Source organism: Morus notabilis, unplaced genomic scaffold, assembly GCF_000414095.1.
Source record: "Morus notabilis unplaced genomic scaffold, ASM41409v2 Scaffold702, whole genome shotgun sequence".
NCBI lineage: Eukaryota > Viridiplantae > Streptophyta > Magnoliopsida > Rosales > Moraceae > Morus > Morus notabilis.
The window spans coordinates 358,538-384,456 of record NW_010365327.1 but is presented as its reverse complement, the minus strand read 5'-3'; the positions used below and the strand labels follow the sequence as shown (position 1 = coordinate 384,456).

General features: G+C 33.8%; 2 protein-coding genes across 5 annotated transcripts; one reads left to right on the top strand and one right to left on the bottom strand.

Annotated features, from left to right (window-relative positions):
• The first annotated feature begins 6,338 nt into the window (after window positions 1-6,338).
• On the top strand, window positions 6,339-11,540 carry LOC21395916 (probable polyamine oxidase 2). The gene is made up of 10 exons (XM_024172062.1): window positions 6,339-6,910; window positions 7,114-7,229; window positions 7,815-7,903; window positions 7,998-8,111; window positions 8,696-8,783; window positions 8,979-9,064; window positions 9,155-9,257; window positions 10,113-10,210; window positions 10,299-10,728; window positions 10,991-11,540. Exons 1-10 carry the CDS (start codon window positions 6,871-6,873, stop codon window positions 11,297-11,299), a joined length of 1,473 nt encoding a protein of 490 aa, XP_024027830.1. The 5' UTR covers window positions 6,339-6,870; the 3' UTR covers window positions 11,300-11,540.
• A 949-nt stretch (window positions 11,541-12,489) lies between these two features.
• Window positions 12,490-23,500, bottom strand: LOC21395915 (protein NPG1). Of its 4 annotated transcripts, XM_024172058.1 has the most exons (7): window positions 23,424-23,500; window positions 22,586-22,714; window positions 16,698-16,930; window positions 15,814-16,066; window positions 14,458-15,668; window positions 13,662-13,809; window positions 12,490-13,299 (listed from the first exon to the last, which is right to left on the bottom strand). In XM_024172058.1, exons 3-7 carry the CDS (start codon window positions 16,851-16,853, stop codon window positions 12,980-12,982), a joined length of 2,088 nt encoding a protein of 695 aa, XP_024027826.1. In that variant the 5' UTR covers window positions 16,854-16,930; window positions 22,586-22,714; window positions 23,424-23,500; the 3' UTR covers window positions 12,490-12,979. The 4 variants fall into 4 exon arrangements, with proteins under 4 accessions (XP_024027826.1, XP_024027829.1, XP_024027828.1 ...); XM_024172061.1 differs by lacking the exon at window positions 23,424-23,500 and having other exon boundaries at window positions 16,698-16,877; window positions 22,586-22,658; XM_024172060.1 differs by lacking the exon at window positions 23,424-23,500 and having other exon boundaries at window positions 16,698-16,947; window positions 22,586-22,656.
• Window positions 23,501-25,919: the final 2,419 nt, after the last annotated feature.

Sequence of the window (25,919 nt, the reverse complement as noted above, 5' to 3'; positions counted from 1 at the left end):
ATTTAAGACCTTGTAGAGAATCCTCGCTAATTATGTATAATCAGAGAAGTATGCCCAAGGGTTTTTTTTTTTTTTTTTTTGGTAATTACTTACACGGTTGTTCTTCAATTTGACTCTTTTTTTTTTTTTTTTTTTTTATTTGTTTATTTGGTTTTGTCAATGGAGATGACCTTTCATTGTGGTTAGAAACATTGTCAATGGAAATCCTACATACATAACACTAAGAGATTACTACATGATTGAAACAATATTATATAGTACCTTATTGTATTGGTCTATTGTAATGGTATTTTGTAATATGGGATAAAGGACCATTTCTTTCTTTTTTAAATATGAGTGGAGTGCTTACGTACCATGTTCACACTAGAAATATTCTTAGGATACTAAACAATCTTTAATAATATAATATATGTTAACCGTGTTCATGACGGTTTGATGATGGAGGCACGGGGTTAAGAGCAGGCGGACGTGTGGCGGTGTCCGGATGTAGACAGTGGCAGTAACCAAATCAAAATTTTCAACCAAAATAATAATACTAAAACTAACTTTTTGTAATTATTTGCATATTTCTCTTTTTTATCCAAGCTAATCAAGTAAAAATTTTGCACTTGATAACTAACAATTTTGCAAAAAATATATAGTTACATTAAGAAGAAAATGTTTAAATATAATCGTATTGATGGTAACACTGCACCTGAGGTAACTATTATTGTAAAATATCATATTTTGGTCATAAACTATTTAAAGATTTCTAAAAAACAAAAAACAAGATTAAAAGTACTAATAAAAATAAAAAATAAAAAATAAAGAAAGAAAATAAAGAATCAGCATTTTTGGACGATCGCAGAGTAGAATCTAGTAGGGGGCAGGACCAATATTTTGACAAGTCTAAATTCAACCAGTTGATATGGATGGTAAGCTCAAGATCCTGTGTAAGGTTAGACCAATTTGACAGTTAAGGTTAGGATTTATTCTTGGGCAGGTGATATATGTCATTATTTAAAGTGCATGAATCTAAATTTTTATCCCTTACTCCTAATTAATATTATTTTTAATTAAATAACTATATTAGTTAAAATAGTATTAATTAAGATTAAAGAGTAAAAATCTAAAATCCAGATCCTTGTACTCTAAAAATAAGTTCCATAATTTTCTCTTTTTTAAAATAAAATTTGATTTATTAAAATTTTACTTTTTCTCTAAACTTTAATTATTAATATTTAATGATTGAATATTAATTGTTAAAGATATTTATGTTATTTTCAACAACAACTCAAGCAGTTAAAGAATTATATTTTATTTCTTTTGAAAAGCTTACATGATAAAAACACAAAGACAAATACATTTTGGATTATAAAAACATATGGGCTCGTTCTCTACGCGGATTCGATTTGAGAACTTGAATTAAATAGTAAATTTATATGAGAGAAAATATTATAACGAAAAAGTTGAATTTGCATTGTTATGAGAGAAAACACTATGTTAAAAAAGTTTGAATTGAAATTTGAGTTATGAAAAGAACACACCTATAATCAAACATGAGATTGAATTTTTTTTTTTTTTTTTTTTTGAAATTCAAAATGCAACTTATTAAATCAAGCTGAGTCAATAGACTCAACAACCACAATATTTGTAATACAAGCTGGGACCTTAAATAATAACAGGAAAAAACATTTCTAGAGTAAGGGATGACACGAAAATATCTGCAACTAATGAACTTACTACCGCGCTCTCCACTGCAAACAATAAACCTTCTCGAATGGCTAGACATTCAGTACTGTAATAGAATCGCAGGCCCTGGAACTTTCTTCGAAAAAGCTCCCGTCACAAAACCTATCTGGTCTCGAATGAGACCGCCAAGTCTAACCATGTCCGGTCCCATTAGGAAGAAAGAGAAGCATCCACAATATTAAGCTTCAACTTACCTGATTAAGGGGGAATCCATGACACTCCCACTAAACGAAACTCCACCAACCAACTACTGCCCATACGCCTAATCTGGTCACGATCGATTCTTCCACACTAGCCAGAGCCAACATACAAAATAACTCAAAATGGGTGCATTTTTCGGTTTTTGTAAATGAATCCAGTAGACACTATCTAACCACAACCCACCAACAGCCTCACACCAAAATAAAACGTGTTCCGTGGTCTCTTCATGAGCTTCACATCGAGCACAAACGGAAGAGACACCAATTTTCCTACGAAAAAGATCCCCCAAAGTTGGAAAGATATTATCATAAGCATGCCCAAGGACAAGCTTTACCTTACTTGGAATGGATAAATTCCACATGGAAATTCCACCATCGATCGTGAGTCTGCCAAAGCACTTGAGGATGACACCTCGCGAGGGACATTATACGCCACGCCATAACTTGATCGATCGAACTGTATATTTCCTTTTGGAATCGAAATGTCATGAAAGTATATCTTCAATGCAATACTACAATTAATATGCCAATTGTAAATTTAGCATTTGGATGTAAAAAAACTTTCTAATTTAATATTATTTATTGTGCTAAATTTTAATATATTATACTTTGTGACAAATTTCCCACTAAGTATAGCATATGAGAAATTTGACATTTAATTACTATTAGTTGAAATGTTTTTTTTTTTTTTTTTTTGTAATCATCGTAATTTTTACATTTTCTAATTATTTTAAATATAAAAGTTTACTTTTACAACTTTCAAACCTTAATAATTATGAAAAAAAAGTATATTTAACATTTCAAATAACATTATGCATTTGAGCAAAAATAAAAATAACACATCATATCACACTTTTTTAATAATATATATACAATTAGCATTAATATTTGTATTGAAAATGATCTAACAGGGATAGAAAATACTAGATCCCAGTATATATATAGGCAACCGACCCTCAATCGGAAATTGATTGAGTTTTCCTTTTATAATGGAACTTTCTTTATTAAGATATCATATATGGGTCGTTTTATTCATAAACCATAATTTACTTTCTAGACACATCTTTTTAAATACACAACCTACATAAATTTGAAATAACTGAATTTATTTTTGACACACATTTATTATTTCAAAGTTACCCGTAACTATTTTCATAGTATTATTAATTTTTTACAATTTCATTTTTTTATACCAACCATTTCATTGTAATTCCTTAGTTTAATATTATCATTTCTCTATCTCTCTTTATTCTTTTTTTTTTTTTGCTTTTTTTTTTTATTTTTTTATGGCTGAAACTGTAAGCATTTTTTACATAATAAAAATGCACTATAACATTTGTTTAAAAAAAAATAAAGGAAAATTCCTATAGAAAATTTACTATTACATTCCTATATAATGTTAAAAATGAACATTTACTATGAATTTTTTTTACGGTAAATCTTCTTTATTTTTTAAAATAATATGATTATAAATTTCCTTTACGTCTGAGAAAATGATTCGTGCCCAAAGCTTCAACCAAAAAAAATGTGTGAATATAGAATCACAATAAAAAAAAAAAAATGTTGTAATTTTTTGTTCCCCTTTCTTTAACGTCATACGGCAATTGTGTTTTCGGCATTAGAGATGGTAATGGGACGGGATGGGGGCAGAGGATGATTTTCTATTCTCATCCCTAAATTATCCCATTTCTGTCTCCATCCCCGCTTATGGAGGGGCGGTGTTAAAGTTGGGGATTCTTTATTAAAAGACCTTCTCCATACTCGTCTCATTCTTTATGATATAGGATTATGTATTTCAAAGTTACAGTAACTTAAAATAAAAATTGAGTAGAAATTTATTATAAATTTAGACTAAAATCAAAGAAACCGTGATAAAAATCAAATTCTTGACCTATTGCAGATTAAATCTAAAATTAATAACTAACATATAAGCAAAAAAAGTTTAAAAACATTAAAATATAAACATAAATAATATTTCTTTATTTCTTAGCTTCAATTTTTATTACATTGTTGCACATTAACATGGGCGGAAACAGTGTGGAGAGTACTTTCTCTGACCTCACTTCGTCATAAAACGGGGACTAAATTTTATTTTCATCTCCATTCCCGTTCTCGATAATTGTCTCTCATCACTGTCCTGTGGAATATTTTAAAAACGAGTTAATGACATAAATGTATAGTATCTAAAATCCAATGACACGCCCTTATGTATAAGTAGTGTAGAATATTTTAAAAAATGGCAAATTTCATTCTATCATAAAATTATCTAAAATCAAATGTCGCAACCTTATAAATAAAGGAATCATATTAAAATTCAAAAATGTCAGATTTCTGTGTACAAAATGCAACAATGGTGGTCATAATAAAGATTGCAACTTTAAGATGAAATAGGTTGACAATTATCATGTATAATACGCAAATACACTCATTATCATAAAGAAACTCAATTTTATGAGTATGAACGTCATCATAATTAACAAAATTGGACCACAAACAATTATTGAAAAAAATTGTTAAAGTCGTAATATCATGAAAACTTTTTTTTTTTTTTTAAAGGGACTTGCAATGAATATTTGATGCAATTACTTCAAGGAGGAGGAAGAAATGTGAAATTGGACCACAATCACGAGAGGAAAAACCCTAAACTTGGTAGTTTTTAGCTTACCGTTTAATAATATGAACTTTCACATAATATAGTAAACAAATTGTAGAACGTATTTTCCCTAAAAAAAAAAAGAAAAAGTGAAGAACGTATTTGTATTTACTTAAAAAAATTTGAAGAACATACAGATGTACAAAACAATTCTTTCAAAAAATAAATTATAGATAAATAAAGAAAGAAATTTATTGCATTGATATCATATCATGTACACACACACAAAAAAAAAATGAATAGGCTAATAATTGATACTTTGAGTTAAATGCAGTCAATAAAAGAGAATTTAAAATCTAATGCTAATAAGTGATTCGATGATGCCAGCCCGGAGACAGGATGACACCGTCGGTTTTTGCATATTTTTATTTCCACTAATACTTTCCTTTATAAGTAATATAATATTTTCAGCCTCATGCAAGAAAGAAAATGCTAATTTTCCTTTTGTGAAAATAAAATATTTTAGAGTTTTTACTCAACAGATTTCTTTATTTTCCATCCAGTTTTTATAAATATGTATCATCAATTAGAACATAATAGTTTAATTATAAAATAAATTGTTCTAAAAGAAAATTACGAAAATTGAAATGTGGAATATCTACATTAGCCTAATTCCTTAAAAAAAAAGGAATATTAGCCTAATAGCCCAAGAAAAATAATAACAGTAATATTATTAATTAATAAAACTCTATTCCATTAGATAAAAAAAAAAAAAAAAAAAAAAAAAAAAAAAAAAAAAAAAAAACACTCTATTCCATAATGCAATTTTGCAGCCAAAGACGCAATTCCGTTTTTTCCGGCCTTTAAAGAACCAAAACCAAAATGGGCGGCAAGAGTGTCAATTTGAGTCTTGACATAAAATACGATTTGAAATCTGTATAAAATTTAGTACGTTTGAGTTTCGTATAAATGAGTTTGGATCATAATTAAGGTCCTGTTCATTTCGCCGATTTGAGTTTAGAATTCGAGTTTTGCTACAGTAAAAAGCTCTCACAAACAATCACATCTAACTTTTTTGCTACAGTACAAAGCTCTCACATAAAATCACATCTCAACTCGAATTAAAAACTCGAATTAGCGAACTAAACGGGCCATAAGTTGATACGATTAACACAATTAATAAATGAGTTGGGTTAAAGTTGACCTTTTAACACGAAGTGACACAAATTGACACGATTAACTATGTGTCATCTGTAATCTAATGATAGGTGATATAACATGAAAATTTATATAACATATTAAATATAAATAATGTGAATTTTAATATTTATAGGTAAAATTTATTTATTTTTTAAAGGAAAAAGTAAATTGTCCAATAAATATGTTAAACATGTCTTAATCATGTTAAATAATTTAATTATATTAATTATTTATTTAATATATTAATTTACACGAATTATACTAATTAACACATTTAATAAATAATTATATTTAAATTAATATTTTTAACATATTTAATAAAAAATCATATTTAAATTAATATTTTTTAATATAATTAATAAAGAAATTAACACGAATCACTAAGGTGAATTACCACACGCGGCGGGCATCACTCTTTTTTTTACAAAATCTAAACAGATCAACATCAACTACACTTTTGTGCCCAATTCAGTAATTTCACTTTCCAAAACTACTCTTACCACGCGTCGTCCAACCTCAGCGAGTACAAATCTCTCTCATAACCCCGCGATTGTGAATTGGTTCGTTCGTGTTTGGCTGGCAGGACAAACTCTATAAAATCCAAATCCGATCCCGAATTCTGGACTCACCATTCCCAATCGCACACCTACGCAGCAAAGATCGTTCCATCCACTTTCTCTCTCTAGAACTTTCTCTCTCCTCTTTTCCTTCTTTCCCAACAAAGAAACATCCTCCGATCGCTTGCGTCTCCCGTTCGCCCACTTCCGAAAGCCCTAGATTAAAATCTGACCGCATTTCCATCTCCAGATCTCTTGAATCGTAGGAGAGAAAGAGAGAGAGGAAGAAAGCAAAAGACTTTTTTTTTGTTTTTGTTTTTTTTTATTTTTTTAAGAGAAATTTAATAAGAAAAGACAATCTGCATGAGCTGGTTTGGGAAGCTGGGGCTGATAATATTATTGAATTCCACCGGTTCCAATCACTTCATAACGTGTCTTTTAATCTTTATTTTCCATTGTTCTCCTCAATTGCCTCCTCTCTTTAAATTCGACGAGAAAAAATCCATTGATCCTTTGCTAAGTAATTCCAATTTTAATTCTGATTATAATTTTAATCGGAAAAGTAATCCCAGTCGATTGTCGCTAGATCATGGAGTCTGGAAACAGGAGTAGTCCCCAGTTGCGCAGAGGTTTATTTCTTATTTCTGTTATAATTTTTAATTTTTTTTCTTAATTTTGGTGTTTTAATGGTTATTTTAAGCTTTTGTTATTATTATTCTCCCTTTAAAAATAAATTATTCGGATTATAAAAAGTGTTGAAGTCAGTAATTTTTAGTTTTTTTGAAAGGAGTAATTTTAGTTTTTGTTAATTAATTAATTTTGGGTAATGTAGCTGCTTGCAATTCCAATGTGGAGAGGATGAAAACGACGTCTCCGTCGGTTATCGTCATTGGCGGTGGTATTGGTGGCCTTTCGGCGGCGCGTGCTCTTCACGATGCCTCTTTTCAGGTAAAATGAGTTCCTTTGTTTCAAAATAAATAATTTCTTTGTACTTCACTGTGTGAACTATGCATGACGTAACTTATTAGGTCCTTTTTTTTCTTACTCTGAGAAAAATCAGCTTATATATTGTATTTTCTCAATATCAGATTCTGCTCTTAAATAAATATATATATATATATATATATAGATTTTGAGGGTGCATAATATATATATATATATATCTATATATAAATTTCATAGAAAATGACACCAGAATTAGATTTTGAAGATCAATGCGTCTCTTGCTTATCAAATTCTAGTAGCAGACTATAACGGCCCTAAGCGATTCTTTAAGTAAATTTATTATATTTCAAGTTTAAAAAAAAATAAATATGAAGGATGTAGAGAACATATTTTTTACGGAAGCTTTTCAAGGTCCAAAAATGCTTGAATGAGTTAGCTGTTATCTGTTGTAGTTGTGTTATAGACTTTTTATAGTCTTTGTGGATAGAATCTTTAAGAGAGTTTGTTTTCTGCTTTTAGTGAATTTTATGTCCATATATATTTCCCTGTTGCTGTTTCAATGGTCTGACATTGGAAATTGTTGATCAGGTGATGGTGCTGGAGTCACGGGACCGACTTGGTGGTCGAGTTCACACGGATTACTCATTTGGTTTTCCTGTTGACCTCGGTGCATCATGGTAAATTTGTTCTTTCCTAAATGTTTCCTGGTGCTAAGATAATTTGATCTTTAAATTTGGTATTTGATAGATGAATCTCATTATTGTGCTTCAGGTTGCATGGAGTTTGTAAAGACAACCCCTTGGCACCATTGATAGGGAGGCTTGGTTTGCCCCTGTACCGTACTAGTGGGGATAACTCTGTTTTGTATGACCATGATCTAGAGAGGTACTATATGATTTTTTTCCCCTTTTAGACTACCTACTTCATAAGTAATTTCCTATAACTTGCGTAATAGCCACTTCTACTGCCCGTTTAGTTCGCTGATTCAAGTTTTTAATTCGAGTTGAGATGTGACTTTATGTGAGTGCTTTTAACTGTAGCAAAAAAGTTAGAGGTGACTGTTTCTGAGAGCTTTTCACTGCAGCAAAACTCGAATTCAAAATTTGATGTTGGAGTTGCCCAGCTCATCAATCTTATTTGTAAGGAAACAGAATAAGCTTGTCTGGCAGCTATAGATTGAGCAGAGTTCATCTATATGATTGTGTGCTAAGTAGTTGCGTAAAATTTCTAAAGAACATAGGTTTTAGTATTTTGGTATCTACAGAGAGTCAAAATTCCTCGTTGCTGTGAACTTACATTTTTGTACATTAAAACTAGTTTAGGCTGTTAACTTATATAATTGTTGTATTTAAGACACCTGAAGATGCAAGGACCGTTCGTAAACCCGAAATCTCATTTTTGTTGAGTTGGCGTTTTATTCTACTTGTTTATAGACAGCTTTTCATGTCTTCATATTTTCTCTTTTGCAGCTGTGCACTCTTTGACGTGGATGGAAAGCAAGTTCCACAAGAGTTGGTTGCCAAAGTTGGTGAGGCATTTGAGAGCATTTTGGAAGAGGTGTGTCATCTGTCTTGTCCATATCCAATTATTTTTCTTTTAGTTTTTGGGAAATAGACTTCTGATTAGGGAATAATACTAAATGGAATACCGTTACTTTTACTTGATCACTGGAGTTGCTTATAAAATTTGAGGCTGCAATGTTATTTTTCTTCCCTATGAGCATCTTTTGAGTGGTTCCCCCCCACAATGCAGACAGATAAAGTAAGACAAGAATTCAGTGAGGACATGTCCATAAGGCGTGCTTTCTCTATTGTTTTTGATAGGAGACCAGACCTAAGGTTTGATGACATACTGATGCCAGAATTTGTTTCACTGTTGTAATTTTTGACATTCTATACGGAGTTATTGAAATTGGTCTGTTAATACAGGTTGGAGGGGCTTGCCCATAAGGTACTTCAGTGGTATTTGTGCAGAATGGAAGGCTGGTTTTCTGCAGATGCTGATACAATCTCAGTTAAATGCTGGGATCAGGCAAACTTCTGATCTATCACAAAATTTAAATTACAATTCATTTCTGAATTTCATGGTGAACACTATGGGAATTTGTTTAATGTGCACTGTCGCTTATGTGAAACTGACACTTTGTGCTAAATGTAGATTCTTTGTTTTTCTTTTTGTTGGGACTGGGATTTTTACTAAATTTTGGGAGTGTAAGTTGGGCAAAGATAGATCAGGTTGGAGGTCAACCCTTGCTAAGTTTGAGATTCAAAACTTTCAACCTTAACCCTAGCCCAACTTGAGGTTCAATCCATACTTCTCAACCCTAGCTTAACTTGTATTCCAAGTTTGAAGCATGATTTGCGACTTGTGGTTGGTTTACAATTGAAATCAATAATATCTCTTTCCTTGTCAAGTCTCGACAGTGGTAATATTACTTTCAACTCTGGTTTGATTAGATTGGGTTGGAAATTCTTGCGTCAAGATACAGTGATCTACTTGTTCTGTAGCAGTTAATTAACCAACAACTCTAGGAAGAGAAGGGAAGTGAAGAGGGGAAAAACTTACATGAAATGGATTTAATCTTTTATAAGATAATGTATACGATACCCAAAAGTAGAGAATCCAAGTAAATACTGTATCAGACAATATTGTGGTTTAGCAAACACGATACAAAATCTGACTTTCTGAGAAGTTTTGCAAAGTTGATGTTTAAAGTGGCTAGAGCTTGAAATCACATCACATTTTGTCAAAGTCAATGTTCTAGTATTATCGTGGTTGTGGTGGTGGTGGCGGCTTGGGAAGGGGGAGTTGGAATCTTTCTTTTATGCCGACTATTGCGGAAAATGGCCATGTGCGTACTGTAACTTTGTTCCTTCATACATACAGGAGGAATTGCTTCCTGGTGGTCATGGACTGATGGTAAGAGGATACCTTCCAGTTGTTAACACCCTTGCAAAAGGTCTTGACGTTCGCTTGGGTCACAGGTATAAATTTCCTTCTAATCCCACATCTCATTTTGCTGTTCAGTAACTGGTCTGTGACATAACCAGCATCTATCGTTCTTGTCTTCAGGGTTACAAAAATTGCAAGGAGATATAATGGAGTGAAGGTAACGGTAGAAGATGGGACAACTTTTGCTGCAGATGCTGCGGTTATTGCAGTTCCTCTTGGTGTGCTGAAAGCAAATATCATAAAGTTTGAACCAAAGCTTCCAGACTGGAAGGAAGCAGCCATTGCTGATCTTGGAATTGGTCTTGAGAATAAAATAGCATTGCACTTCGATAAGGTCTTCTGGCCAAATGTTGAGTTCTTGGGAGTTGTTGCGGAGACAACTTATGGGTGCAGCTACTTTTTAAATCTCCACAAGGCAACTGGCCATCCTGTCCTTGTCTATATGCCTGCGGGGCAGCTCGCTAAAGACATCGAGAAAATGTCTGATGAAGCAGCTGCAAATTTTGCATACTTGCAACTCAAGAACATCCTTCCCGATGCTTCTGACCCAGTAAGTCTTAGAGGATGTTTGGTACTTAGATTTGTTCCCTGATTCGAATCATGGTTCGTGATTCGCTGCAGTATTTTCTCTCACAAAAAATACACGTAAATCAAAAATAATTCTAATAACATGGTTCTAATTCATGAACTAAACGTCTCTTTATTGTCTTAAATATATATACATACATATATATATTTATATTATCTTACTATATCTTTCAACTTTCAGTATTCGAATTCTTACATGGATTTATCCCTTATTATTTATGCAGATTCACTATCTTGTTTCACATTGGGGCACAGACGTTAACTCATTAGGGTCCTATAGCTATGATGAAGTAGGCAAATCACACGATCTGTATGAGAGGCTAAGGATCCCAGTTGATAACATATTCTTTGCTGGGGAGGCAACAAGCATGGAGTATCCTGGATCCGTGCACGGTGCATTCGCAACTGGACAGATGGCTGCTGAAGACTGCAGGATGCGCGTCCTCGAGCGTTACGGGGAGTTGGATTTGTTCCAGCCGGTCATGGGTGAGGACGGCTCGGTGTCTGTCCCCCTTTTGATCTCCCGTATGTAGTACTTCTAGGCCAAACCCCTCTTATTAAAATTATGTATAACTATGCATTGTGGAGTGTTTAACATGGGATCTGGCTAACACGTTATTGCCAATTTGATTTGGGCTGGCTGTGAAAATTTGTTGATAATTCTCTTTTCCCCTTGGTTAATCAGTCGAAACATTGTTGGTTTATGTGTAGCGTATTCTATCATTGCGTTGGTGTTGGACATGCTAAATAATATTGAATCGAGTCTGTTGTTTAGTTGTGCTGACTTTATAAAGTTGTGTATGCCCTTATAAAGTTGTGTATGCCCTTATTTTCTGGAGAAGTTTATACTTATATATCTGGTATTGTAGAAGTTTATATTCATACATCTGGTATTGTTTGAATGTTCTCTCTCTCTCTCTCTCTCTCTCTATATATATATATATAAATAATATTGAATCGAGTCTGTTGTTTAGTCGTACTGACTTTATAAAGTTGTGTATGCCCTTATTTTCTGGAGAAGTTTATACTTATATATCTGGTATTGTAGAAGTTTATATTCATACATCTGGTATTGTTTGAATGTTCTCTCTCTCTCTCTCTCTCTCTATATATATATATATATATATATATATATGCGTAGGTGGTTTTAATATTTTAAATTTTTTATATTAATCAAGTAGTTATAACAAATTAATTATTTTTTTGACAATTAATGAAGTTGAATTCTTAACACGTCACGTTATTAATTTAATCTTATTTTATAGTCACCGATGAAACCATAAAAATTGAAAACTTATATATATATGTGTGTGTATGTATGTATTGTATGTATGTATCTATGTATGTATAACCCTCTTCTTTTATCAACCGTATGTCAACAAGTCGCTTTTCTGCTGCCCTTTCGTTTTGGTGATGAGTACCAAAAATTCCGTTTCGTTTTATAGGTATGAAAGTGATTGGTTATTACAAAACTAATAATTGGTGGGACATTTGCTTGCGTATTGTGACAATAGTTTAGATACCTTTCTCTAAGAAAAAAAAAATAAAAATAAAAATAAAAGGATATCTGACTCAGATGTTAACACCCAGGTATTGACCACTGTTTCACTTTATTGCTTTAGTTTCATATTGAAAATTGAATTAAACAACACATTTGACGTACAATTGAATTAACTGAAATAAAACTTTAGAACATAATGAGCATGATAAGAACAAATAGAAGTGCGCAACAAAAGATGGAACGAATCAATATATGTATTTTCTTCCATAAAAAAATGCTAGCCAAGTCGAACAAATTTTAATTTACAAAGGTGAGCAAAAAAGACAAATTATTGAAAGTAATGAATACATTGCTAAAAGCTTCCGCATCTGAACTCCTCTTCCTCAACACCCACCAACAAAAGAAGTCCACATTCTCCACAACTCATCCATTTTAAACTCAAAGTCAGCTTCTTTGCCTTTGTCCTTTCATAATTTATAGTTCCAAAGCAAATGTTAAATACAATAGTTTCTGCCTTCAACTGATTCCCTGTGCCTTCTGATGATTCGGAAAATGCCAAAATGACTCCATACCATGTCATTCGACTGTTGTTGCTTTTAGTTCTTTATAGCCATATATATGTATTAAGTTCCACATTTAAAAGGTTCAAGGAGATGATGGCTAGAGACCAAAGACTTGTAAGAAGTTAAACCATGATATAAGCAGGTGCCAGTCAATAAAGAGAGCTGAAGCTTTCTATCGGATCGGATTCTTCGAGCATGGAAGCTGCCTGGAAGCAGTCTGTGGCATCAGCAATTCGCCCATCATCTCTGTGAACCATCCCCAAGTAATACCAAGCCTTGCGATTTGTGGGATCTATCCTTAATGCGTCTGAGAGTAAGCTTCTTGTCACAGGCAACGCATCTGAGCCCATCTTCAACATCAGAGAACCAAGCAAGATCTTGCAAGGAACATAGTGTGGGTCTACTAGAAAAGCCCCAATATAAGTGCCCAGAGCTTCTTGTGTTTGCCCACGTCCTTCGAACATAACACCTGAAGAATCACATTCACTTTATGGTCAAACATAGGGCGTCAAATATAGATTAGGCCCGACAAGTATGCTTTTATTGAAGCATATAGGTATTGGAACAACTTTTTGAGTACCAGCTTCTAATATGTTTTAAAAGCCCTTCAACAAATAACCTATGACATTGTTTTATTTGTTTTTAGAAAATTTTAGCCCCATCAATAAAAGGACCAGCCGACTTGGCCCTTGTGAGAAGTTTGTCCAGAGTGTTTATCGGTCCTTAAAATAATGTAATACATCAAGAAGACTGGAATCAACACTAACAAAGAAATAAACTATAATCTTCAGAAAAATGCAATAAAATAGTTAATGGATTTTGAGTTCTTGCCTTCTGTGTGCAGTGTTTCTGCAGTGTATTGTCTAAGTTGTCTGGCTTTTCCCAAGCATATCTCCGCGTCCTTCCAAAGTGAAAGACTAGAGTATAAATTTGCCAGACCGTGCCATACTTCAAATTCATTGAATTTATCATCCTCAACCTATCGTTAAAATAAAAAATTAAAAAAAAAGGTGGGGGGCTAAAATGAAGTTCATTGATCAAGAAATTCTACCAGTTTACCATTACCTATAAGGCTTAAATAATATAAGAGCACACGTCAATTGAACAACCATACATCTTCTAAAGGGGGAAAAAAACTGGTAGAAAAAAGATATAATGATACAACAATTGCTCGTTTGACCATGTCACATGGAAGTTACAGAACAGGTTCAGATCTTAGAAAATGCCAAAGCTTTTTGTACATCACTTTAAGCTGAAAACCTTACCACATTGCCAATTTTTCATCAGGAAGAAAGGAAAGGAAACACTCACAAATCCGCTTAGTTTTACGTTGATATAATCAACTTCATTTCATTAATTACTTTGAAAAAAATTCTCATGAAGGAAAACTTATCTAACTATTTCATAAAATTTAGAAAACAAAAATAATAATCAATAGCATAAATAATATCATTACATCAGCATTCAACTCAACTGAAATCAATACGAAAATGATTAGTGGCCTAAATTTCCTACCAAGAAATTTCACGATATATGATAGTCCTTTGTCATTTGCAACTGATACGCTTGATTAAATGAGATTCTGGGAAAACAATGTAAGCTTTGAAAAACAGGACAAGAATTTGACCTGAGGATTAACTCTGAAAGGCCCAAAAGATTTTCTTTGGGCTTGAACCAAAGCAAGTAGATAGCGATAGGTTTCAATGGCATCCATGGGAAGCGACTGAGAGATCTTTAGCTTTGCTTTAAGCCTGAGCAGGGGTCCTTGATCCCACTTTGCAGTCTCATCAAAAGCAGCATCCGTAACCACTTCAGACTCTGAAAATCGCTGTTGAGCGGACAGAACAAGAGCCAGCAATCTCCAACCTTTTATTACGGAGCCTCCTGTTTCGTCAATAAATTCTTTTGCATAGCGCAAAGCAGCATTCAGATTTCGGTGTTCTGCATATTGAACTCCCAAGTCAAAAATCAAATCCGAATTGTTGTGCTCCAACGCAATTGCTCCATCTAATGATTTTAAAGCTTCGGAATGCAAACGAGATCTCTCAAAGTCAGAAGAGCAAATTTTAGCTTGCTTTCCCAAACAAAGACCCAACATGTGAAGACCCACACCCTTCAAATGCTCAGCCTGTTGTTCAGCATTACTGATCGCCCTCTTTGCATAGCCCACTCCCTCTGCAGCAAGATAAGAATCCTCACTGCAGATCTTAGCAGCCAATAGCAAGGCCATGAGGTCATCCGGTCGTTCATGTTTGTGTAGAGACTTCCTTAGTAGATTCAAAGCAGCTTTGTTTTGTCCTGCTCCACTATAGCAAAGAGCTAAAGAGTTCCAACGGTCAACCCGATGATATATTCCAGGCATGATCTCTTCAACTTGCTTTGCTAAAACCGAAGTTTGGTTGCATACAGATAGTGCAAATGTTAGGTGCTCCATCACCGATGGATCCCATTTAGTCTTACCAAGGTGAAATTTCCTCAAGAGAATCATCAAAAGCAGTATTGCCTCTTCCAAATTATTCTTGGGTACGTATGAGCTGTCAATTTGAACACCTAAACTTGGTGGGCCAGCCTCTACTCCACTGTACAGTAAAAATACTGCAAATGCCTTTTGAATTCTTGTACAGCAGTCGTTCTCAAGGTTCCAGAGACCGAGAAGGGCCCGTCTATAAGCAGAAATTGCTTCTTGATGCCATCCAGCCTGCTTCCAAAGCTCTGGAAGGAGCTCCACAGCGTGGCTGACTATCTCTTGCAATTTGTTATCTACTTCTACATCAGGTATGCCCTGCTTGAATATCTTTTCTACTGCATCAAGCACGCTCTTACATTCTTGAGCAGACTCTGCAAATCATTAAACAAGACTCCATTTTCATTCCAGGTCAACGTTTTAAGGAAATGCGAAGAAGAAACGGGAAAAGCAATTAAAGGTTTTTCATTAATCTCCAAAGAACAATCAATTAACTATTAAAGCAACTGTCTGCTATACCAGTTAATCTCCCCAGCTTTTGGAGAGACTTGGCTTTTAAGTATATGGCTTCAAGAACAAGGCTAGCAGCATGCTGCGAGACTGCATGCTGTGATTCAGTGCGAGTTCGACCCTTCTTAGAAGGTGGTTTTTCAACAAGAGAAGGTTGTAATCGCTGAATAGCTGCTTGGAGATCGATACCCTCGAACACTCGAAGAGCACCTTCTACATTGCCTCTTTGATATTCCAACTTTCCGAGAAGAGCTCTTGCTTCCTGCAGATTATCATTCTTAGTTACCAAAAATTGTCCCCAAAAAATGCTACATAGTTAGAACAGCACAAAAAATTGCATATGATAAAAATAATTAAAATAAACCATAATCAAAAACTCTGTGTGTGTGTGTGTGTGTGTATATATATATATTTACTGAATGCACCAATAGCTACTGAACGCAGCAAGTAAGATAAAAGGCGGATTTCCTCCAGCCTCCAGGCATCGTTTTTTGTTGAGGCTATAAATACTCTGTATCACATTTTACAAAGAATTGCTTCTTCATCATGATGGAGTATCTAAGACTTATTTTATAAGGTTTGATAACCGTCTCGCTCCCCCTTTTTTTCTACATTTTTTTCTTTTCTGAAGTAAAATTTGTTTTCTGCTATGCTATTTCCCACAAGGGTGTGGAAACAAAGACTAGATAAGCTAATTGAAAGAGAAGATCACCCTTCTTGTTAGTCAAATTGCAACTATGCATACAAGGCGACACCTTTATCTCATGAATATAATTCAAAACGAAGAAGTATTTCATGAGTGCAGTGAGTAATTGATTGCAACACACACACAAACGCGCGCGCGCATGAACACGCGCTCACACACACACAAAAATAATAATAAAAAAAATTACCTCAAAATTGAGTGATAACCCTTCTCGCAATGAAGATTCTGCCTCCTGAATATTTCCTTCATCAAGCTTGGCCTCAACATCTGTTGCTTTCATGCAAACTCCATTTGCACAAACTTCTCGAGAGGCCATGTCATGCTCGTACTCTCCCGAATCCATGGATCAACTCCCTATCTTCTGTTCCTGCACCTCTCTTCATAAATTTACTTTCATCCACTTTTGTTGTCCTCACAATGCTTTAACCATACACGTGCTTCATTGTTAGAAAATCATAATACCAAATTAACTCAAGCATAAAGCAGCAAATCGAGCAGGAAAAGAAGATAGAAACAACAACTCTTTCAATAGAATCCCGAGATACCTCAAGCACAATGCTTGATAAGGTGTTCAGCGTGAGAACGCTTGTTTTATCTATTGCTTTGTAGAAGAGACAACCAGTTGTAAGTTCCCACAAGATTGTCACAACTACCTGCAATCGCAACAAAGATTTATACTCCAGCTCGGAAATGCATTCTCAAACAAAATAACAAAACAATTCAAGAATCGAAATCATAACAATAAAAAAAGCTAGAAACTTGATTGATCAGCAAATGAGAAAAAGAGACAATGAAGTACTAAATTCCAATTCCCCTTCTGATAATCTTACTTTAATAAACCATTTCAATTTAACGAACCAAAATATTTCACCTAATGAAACTGATACTAGATCTGCCCTGCACCAGCCCTTCGCGCCCTCGTCGATCTTCGTCGTTGTGAGACTTTCTTCTCCATTGTTCTACATCTTGTTTGGGGATCAACAATGTTGAGGAAAATTTTTAAAAAAATGAAAGAAAAAAAAAAGAGAAAAAGATGTCAAACATTGTTATGATATACTTTCTTTTTTAGTTTTCCATCAAGTTGTTTTCTCTTGATGAAGAATATTTCTTTGTGTGATGTTTGACAGTCATGCATTAATCGGATTGTCATGTTTTTTTGAGTGATTTGTAGTTTATGTTTGTTAAATGTTTAGGTAATGTCTGTTAATTTCGGATTGTGTCCTTTCAAAAAAAAAGTTTGTGTTCTCATTTTCGCTTGATGATTATGGGTTTGAATTTTTGATAGATTGAGAAAAAATAAAAGTAATTTCTTGAGAAATTGGAGTTATTCCATTTGAAGAGATAGTAAGGTTAGAGAAGAGTTTTTTTCTTTTTCCTACCATGGGAAAATAAACTAAAAACAATTTAATTTTTTGGTTTGTCTCATGCAAATATCAAAGATTTTAAAAAAAATTAAGGGGTTGTTCTTTTATATTTTTGAGTTAGGGTAATTTGAGTGATGATTTTTAGTTGAGTTTGAGTTATAACTTGAGTTGAAGTTGTAATTTGAGTTTGTGTTTTGATGTGCATATTTGAGTTATAATTTGAATTGAGAATATTTTTAAATTTGTATTTAGGTGGATCAAAACTTAAATTTATATTTAGATAGTATTTTAATAAAAACTCAATGGTAATGAAAAATTTTAATAGGGTATACGGGTGGGGTTTTATTCGTCTTTTCGTTGTAAATGCATAGAAAAAAAAATCATCTCAATCAGAATTAAAACGAAAAAATTATGGCATTTTTAAGAATAGAAAAAATAATGTTCATTAACTTAAGTTCGAGTTTATGAACTCGAGTTGAAGGGGAAACTTGAACTCGAGTTGAAGGGGAAACTTGAACTCGAGTTGAGCTCCAAACTCGAGTTTAAATTCAAGTTTTACAAAAGAACATGAACTTGAATAAAATTGTAACTCGAGTTCAAACTTTTTTTGAGTTTCGTTGCAAAAGAACAACCCCTAAGAGTTTGAGCTTTGTTATGGTTGAGGGTATTTTGATATTTTCACTAAAATAAAGGTCACATGACAAATAAAGTACAAGAATCTGTTAAAAATTTAACGAAAGTTAATGGAAATGGCTTAATTGCCAACTCTTTGAGAGTTGAAGGATCATTTTGTCAAAATTAAAAGAATAATAATTAAAGTGTCACTTATTAAAAAGTTAAAGGACCAGCGGTGCAAATTACCCAAATAAAACATGTACAAAGCGTATAGCCTACAACCGTGTGCATTTGGACTTTCGTCCAACTCTTTATCCTGGCCGGTAGATTTAATCTAAGGCTCCAAACTGAACCCCATGGTTAGTGTCCTGTTTTCTTAATATTTTTTTCTGTTCGATTTCAGAATCTCTCTCAGATCCCATCTGTCTCTTCCAAGGACAATCTCTCTCGTTTCGTCCCTGAAATTCCTCAAACCTCTTCTGTTGGTTTCCTGTCACATTCCCGGCGGAGACTTCATGCTAACTCTCCAAAACTACGTCATTTAAGGATCTAATACGAGCAAAAACCGCCATTGTTCCAAGGTGAGTTTGACTTTGATCAATGCAGCAGCCAACAGCTGTTTGGTTAGTGGGAAAATTTGACGGGAAAAGAAACTTTTCTGGAGACGAAAATTGAAATGCACATGGATTCCACATTTTCATTGCCTGCAGTGTTTTGTTTCAATCTTTTCTCGTCTTTTGAATTAAAAAAAAAAAAAGAAAAAAAAAAATTTTTGGGTCCCACCTAAATCTATGTGTTATTAGAAATCTGGAAACTTTTTTCCTGTTCTTAATTTCCCCGTCTTTTCAGCAATTAAACAGAGCCACATTCAACTTTATTTTTTATTTTTATTCCATATTTATATCTACTCTGCTTTTTGTGTAGTTTAGATCTAAAGTTTCATATTTTTCCCGGCATTTATATTATATGCTGTTGAAACATCAATTCTGTATTGCTTATATATGTATACACACACACATTTATGTATATATATGTTTGATTCCAGCTAGGAAGCGTAGAATTTGGACGGATAATGGATTATCAATTTTGTGTATTAAGCTGTGGCAGATCAAAACTATGCTTAGGTGAAATATTTTGGTTCGTTGAATTGAAATGGCTTATTAAATGTCAGATTATCAGAAGGGGAATTGGAATTTAGTACTGCATTGTCTCTTTTTCTCATTTGCTGATCAAACAAGTTTCTAGCTTTTTTTATTGTTATGATTTCGATTCTTGAATTGTTTTGTTATTTTGTTTGAGAATGCATTTCCGAGCTGGAGTGTAAATCTTTGTTGCGATTGCAGGTAGTTTGTTGCAATAGCTCCATGTTGATTACGGTATTTGGGTCTCTCTGTCATAGGCACTCTCACCCTAATATAGGTTCCATCTAGTGCACCTTGGCAATTCTATAATATATAAAAGATATAATTACTAATTACACCATGGGTGCTACCCATTTTAAACATAACACAGTAATAGGTACGTACCTTAAACCATTTCCACCTATCATCGGTTGAGTTATCTGCAACCGGCTCAAGTCTAACAAATAACACTCCATGAAGTTGAATGATTGAATGCAAGACATTGTGAAAGTACTTACTAACCGTTTGTCCAGATCTCATAAAATGGAATTTCATAACTCTATTTTTCTCATGGTGAGCAATGGTATGTAAAAACATAGCCACTTGCTCATCTACTTGCAAATAATTAGACACTATCAACCCACCCCTAGTTTCTAGCAATGTGCACAAATTAGTGAAGGCATTTCTATTCATCCTTAATTGATCTCTGCATATGACATCACTTGCGTAAGCTAGTTGATAAACATATTGCCTATGAACAAACACGTCGAGCACATAAAGTTGTCTCTGTAGTCATATTGGTTCTAATCCTCCATCACCGCTCTTTCCATCAATTCAAAGAACCATTGCACTACATGCATAATTGATAACTCCATGAAATGGAGTTATTTAGCCTCTTTTGTGGATTAAAAAGTATACTTGTTCTTGAGAATTTATTTAGTTTTTAATACATTTACCTTATTTTTATTTCATTTTATTTTATTTGGAATTAATTTTATTTTTAGTTTGTTTTAGGTATTTTTATTTTATTTTATTTTATTTTTATTTAGTTTCCTTTCAAAATAATTATTTTCCTCATTATGTAATTTAATTTTGGTGGTAGGTGGGCTTAAGTGCAAATTGAAATCCAAATTGGGAGAGAAATGCAAGAGAAAATAAGTAAAATTTGAATTTTAATCAGCCTCAAAACAGAATTCCTTCGCGCAAGTGAAACTAGCACAAAACTCGCCACGCGAGCCGTTTGATCGCAGGGTGAACGGTCCAGATCGGGCGCGTGGAATCACTCCAGACAAGAGCGCGTCTCCGCAGCACCGCGTCGGTTCTTCGGCCAATCCCAGCAAGCCGCGTGTCCAGCTGTCCCCCACTCAGCAGCCCGCGGGATCTGGTGCGGCGATTCCATCTAAACCAGCGTGAAACTCTCTCTCTCAGCGAACCAGAGAGCGCTGCGTGTCCTTTCAATCCAAACCCTCTAATTGAGGCGCGCCACGTGTCCGAGCGTACTCCTCCAACTGAGCTCAATTAGCAGCTCTCCTCTGTGCACGAGATGAAGGGTTTTTGAACCCAAATAATGCCAGCCCTCAGACAAGCAGCCAGGGGGAAGAAAAAAACAGAGAAAAACCCGAGAGAAAAAGGGTGAAGGAATTTAATAAGGCTTTTCAGCCAATTTTTCAAGAAAATCCCAAAACAAATATTTTTATTTTATTAGATTTAGATTTTATTTTCCATAAATTATTAAGGGAGAATTCATTTTGGAGCTTCAAGATGGAGGAAGATGAAGATTTTGGGAAGAGGTTTTGGAGTTTGTGACACCTCCATTTGGTGATTTCTTTCCCATATTTATTCTCTTTATTTTTGTAATCTCTAAAAATGATGAAACCCTTGATGTTATTTAGTTAATTTTGTGAGCTAGGCTCCTAGTGGAACTAAGATTGTGATGTTTTAGTTTTAGTTTTTGGATTGTTTATGGTATTCTTGTGCTTGTTCATTCATGTGTATTTACTTGCTTAATTTCTATTTTTGATGGAAATCAAATGTAGAACTAGACTTAGATTGATTTGGAAAAATTAATTTAGGTTGGACTTTACATGGATGATGCATGTTCAATATAGGAATATATTGATTTGTAGAAGGTATAGGAATATATCGTTTACCTTGTATAACCTAATAAACCCGAACTTAAAATGGGAATTCCATTAACTAGATTCACATAGGAATATGATGAAATTGGTTTGAGGAGTTATAGTCATAATTAATTCGGAAGAACTTTATGCACAAATTTGAGTTTGGTTAACTAGTACAAAATGTTGTAGCATTTCTTCAGCACAGCTTTAGCATTTCGCAATCAAGGAGAAATTAGGAGGTCCTAGCTCAATTATTTGCAATTGCTTGCATTTTTATTTTCTTTTAGTTATAAAAATATATAAAAAACAACAATCATAGAAGTTAATCAATATTTGTATATAACGAAAGCTAAACACAATCCTCGTGGGATCGATATCTGTACTCTTGTACACTTTATTACTTGTGCGATTCATATACTTGCGAGTTTTCACGCAACAATAATATTCAACCAATGTAAAAGCAAAGCCACTATCTTCCTCTTTCTCAGACTTTCACTTTTGACTAATCCTAAGTGAGCCATTATCCTACAATAAAACAACCAAAGCGAGCCATTTAAACACACGCTGATGAGTTTAATTTAATAATAGCAATGAAGTGAACAATACATTGGCAACCCTCAATCAGGATTATCTCTACTAGGAGTAAGGCGTAGCTGAATGCAACCCTCAATCACTATAACAATTCCTATGGAAATGCCATCAACAAGGTATGAAGTCGACATCCATATGCGAGAGGCTTCTAAATTGTAGCACCAACTATCACATTGTAGCACCAACTAACAATATGGAAAAAAGTATGCATATAAAAACAAGAAAGAAAGCGTGAATATATAAAAGCAAGGAAAGAAAGAGTACCTGGTGCTTCGTAAGCCTTCTGCGGATGGCCCTGGTCTTCTTGGGACGGAGATCGAGAGGCAAGTATTTCTTGTTCTTGTAAGCTTCTCTAAGCGCCGACTTATGCTTCTGTGAAATCACCGTCAACACCTGCGCGATCGAAAGCCTAACCACCTTTTTGCAAAACCAATATTCAAAAATACACAAAAAAAATTCAACCCAAAAATAATCAATCCAAATTCAACCCAAAAAAATAATAATTATCCAAAAAACAACATGATCAGACAACTTGAGACCGGTAATTTAGAAAATTTGAAAACTTTCTCAGACTTGTTGCTACCAATTTCATATTCGTAAATATCAAAGCCGTGTAATATGAAAATCACATTGCCGTTTTCCGAGTGGAAAGCAATCACAAATAACATGTAGCTTGTCTTCTCCATATCAAAATCTGAGAAAACGAATATCATTATCCAAAAAACTGATATTCTTGCAAAATCCGAAATAAAAATTGAACCAAAATCCAAAATCGAATCCACAAATCCAGAAATCAGCAAGCATGAAAACAAATAATCAAAACAGCCAATATGTGAACCATTGCATTATCTCAAATTTCAGAAATCTGAGCAAACGAATATGCAGAAGCAAGAAGAATCCGAAAAATCCAAAACCTAACCGAGAAAAGGAAAAGAAATTTAAGAGAAAACTAGTTTCTGAGATGTTAACCGCAGTAAGAAACAATGTTAGGGCTTTGATTACGGATCCAGAACGAAAATGAGAGAAGATTTCAAAAAATCAAAACGAAGCCAGAACAGAGGGATCTCCAAGAACCACGAAGGAAGAAGAGGGAAGATTGTACCTGCGGTCGTTTCTCGTTGTCGGCGTCAACAGTCGATCGACCTTCCGTCCGTCAAGTGTCTGCGCTGGCCTCAGTTGGAGTCGTGATCGAGGGGAGATGCGGCTAGAGTTCTTTTTCTTTTGATCGGGGACGAGGGGGGACGAGGGCCAAATTGGGGAAAACAATAAGAGGGCTGAATGGAAAGGCCATTCAAGTCACCCCCACGTGAATGAGGATTCACTCAAATTGAGTGAATAAGCTTTCCAACGGAAAGCCTTTCTTAGCCGAAATAAAGCAACCAAACAATGGGATGATCAGAATGATCTTTCCTTCCCATTTCATTCCTCCTAACTAAACATACTTTTAATAGTATTTTTTCTTTAGAGTCATTCTCATTTTACATTCTAAACTTTAAAAATTTATTGTCTCTTAAATTTTAAATTTATCCCGTTTAAGTCCAATTTTGAGAAACAACTCGTAAAATTAGATGGAAAAAAGGGAGTTAAGGGTAGTCATTTAGTTTTTATTTGTTTGATTTTAACAAAAATTCAAAAAGAAAGAGCGCGTAATTGTATTACCCTATTTTTTCTTATATGTTTTATCAAAAATTACAACAAAAAAAGTTAAGTGGGAACAATTCAAAGTTCATGGAGAAATATGATAATTTTAAAATTTAGGGGGCAAACTGAAGATAAACTTAAAGTTTAGGAACACCAGTGATAATATTACTCGTTGAAACTGCGAGCATTCTATATGTAAGAATGAAAAACATATTTATTAGGGTCTCATTTAGACATATTTATTAGGGTCTCATTTAGATATAAAATATATCTATATATATAATAAGACAAGAAGAATAAGAATGAAAAAAAAAAAAAAGAGGAAAACTAAAAAAAGAAAAGAGAGAAAAAGGAATGAAAATTAAAAATAAAAAACAATAGCAAAACTCTCATACAAAAGTTTTATCATAGAAACATGATTTTTTTTTTTAAATAAGACATGGATAAGTACGAGATAAAATTATTTAAACAGAAAATTAAAAATAAAAATATATTTATGAGGGTCAATTTAAAGAAAAAAGAAAAAAATGTATATTTAGACATAAAAGATAAAAATTATTAAAAAAGAAAGAAGAGCGGGAAAATAGAGGAAGTTAAAAAAAAAGAAAAGAAAGAATGAAGTGAAAAGTAAAACAAAGAAAAGAAAAGAAGTTTGGTGGAAAGTGCAAGAAAATAAAAACGGTGGAGAGTATGAGGAAAAAAAACATTTTGCCAAAACATGTATCTCCTAGAAAAAATGGATTGGGATTCAGTTATGTAGATAGATATTATGGTCAAAATATTAGGATTATTTTCATAATGCCTTCCAAATTATGTACTTTATTTTAAAGTGCCTTCAATTTTTTAAAACAGTTCAAAACATCTATTAATATATAAAAAACAATTGAAAATGTTCATTCTGTTCAATTATATCTATACTACTATCGAAACTAATGAAGGGGTATTTTAAACAGTATTCTATATATCAGGAGTGGTTTGGACTGTTTTAAAAAGTTGAGGTCGGGGTAATTTAAAATACGATACATAATTTAGGGAATATTTATGAAAATGAGTATAATTAAAAAAAAAGGTGCATATCTGAAATAAGAAAAATGCTATGTATATACAATACTAAATTAAGATCTAGTGGACTTCAGGAAAGTAGAAGAAGGGGGAAGATTGCAGTTAGGTAACTAACTTGTTCGATGTCATAGAACCATTTGTTAAGGAAAATGTAAAAAAAAATTATATTTATTTGGATAAAATTCTATGCACTCAAAATACTGTGTCTTATTCTATTTAGCGAGATTTACTTTGTACGAATAGCGATGTTTTAATCTCATTAGGATATGAATAAGAGTGCTAAAAAAGTGCTGATATGTAGAGATGCAACAATGGGCAGGGGCCCGTGGGCCGGCCCAGGCCCATCCTGACATAGTGACGGCACGGCCCGGTACTGTTCAAGGCACAGCCCAGCCTATAAATATTGGCGGGCTGGGCTGAGCCAACATATATCGGCCCATGAAAAATCATGGGTCAGGTCGGGCTTAGGCTGGGCTGGGCCGGCCCAGCCCAGCCCATCTAGGTACATAATGGCCCGGCCCAAACGGGCCCGTCTAAGCCTACAATGGGCCGGCCCAGACGGGCCTGTCTAGGCCCACAATGGGCCGGCCCAACCAAATTACTGATGGGCGTGTTTTGATTCTAAGAAACAAAATTGATACTGTAATTCATGTGTTATCACATCAAAATACTATACATCTAATATATATATATATATAATAATTATTTTGTGTGAGAAAAAAAGTGGGAGTTGTTGCTGAGAAAGAGAGAAAAGAAAAAGGGTGTTGGTGCGTGACGTGGGAAACAATTTTTTAAAGTACTGATATGGATAGGTGCACATCAAATGACTATACATTTAAAATATATATATATATATAATAAGTATTTTGTGTGAGAAAGAGTCAAATGACTATAC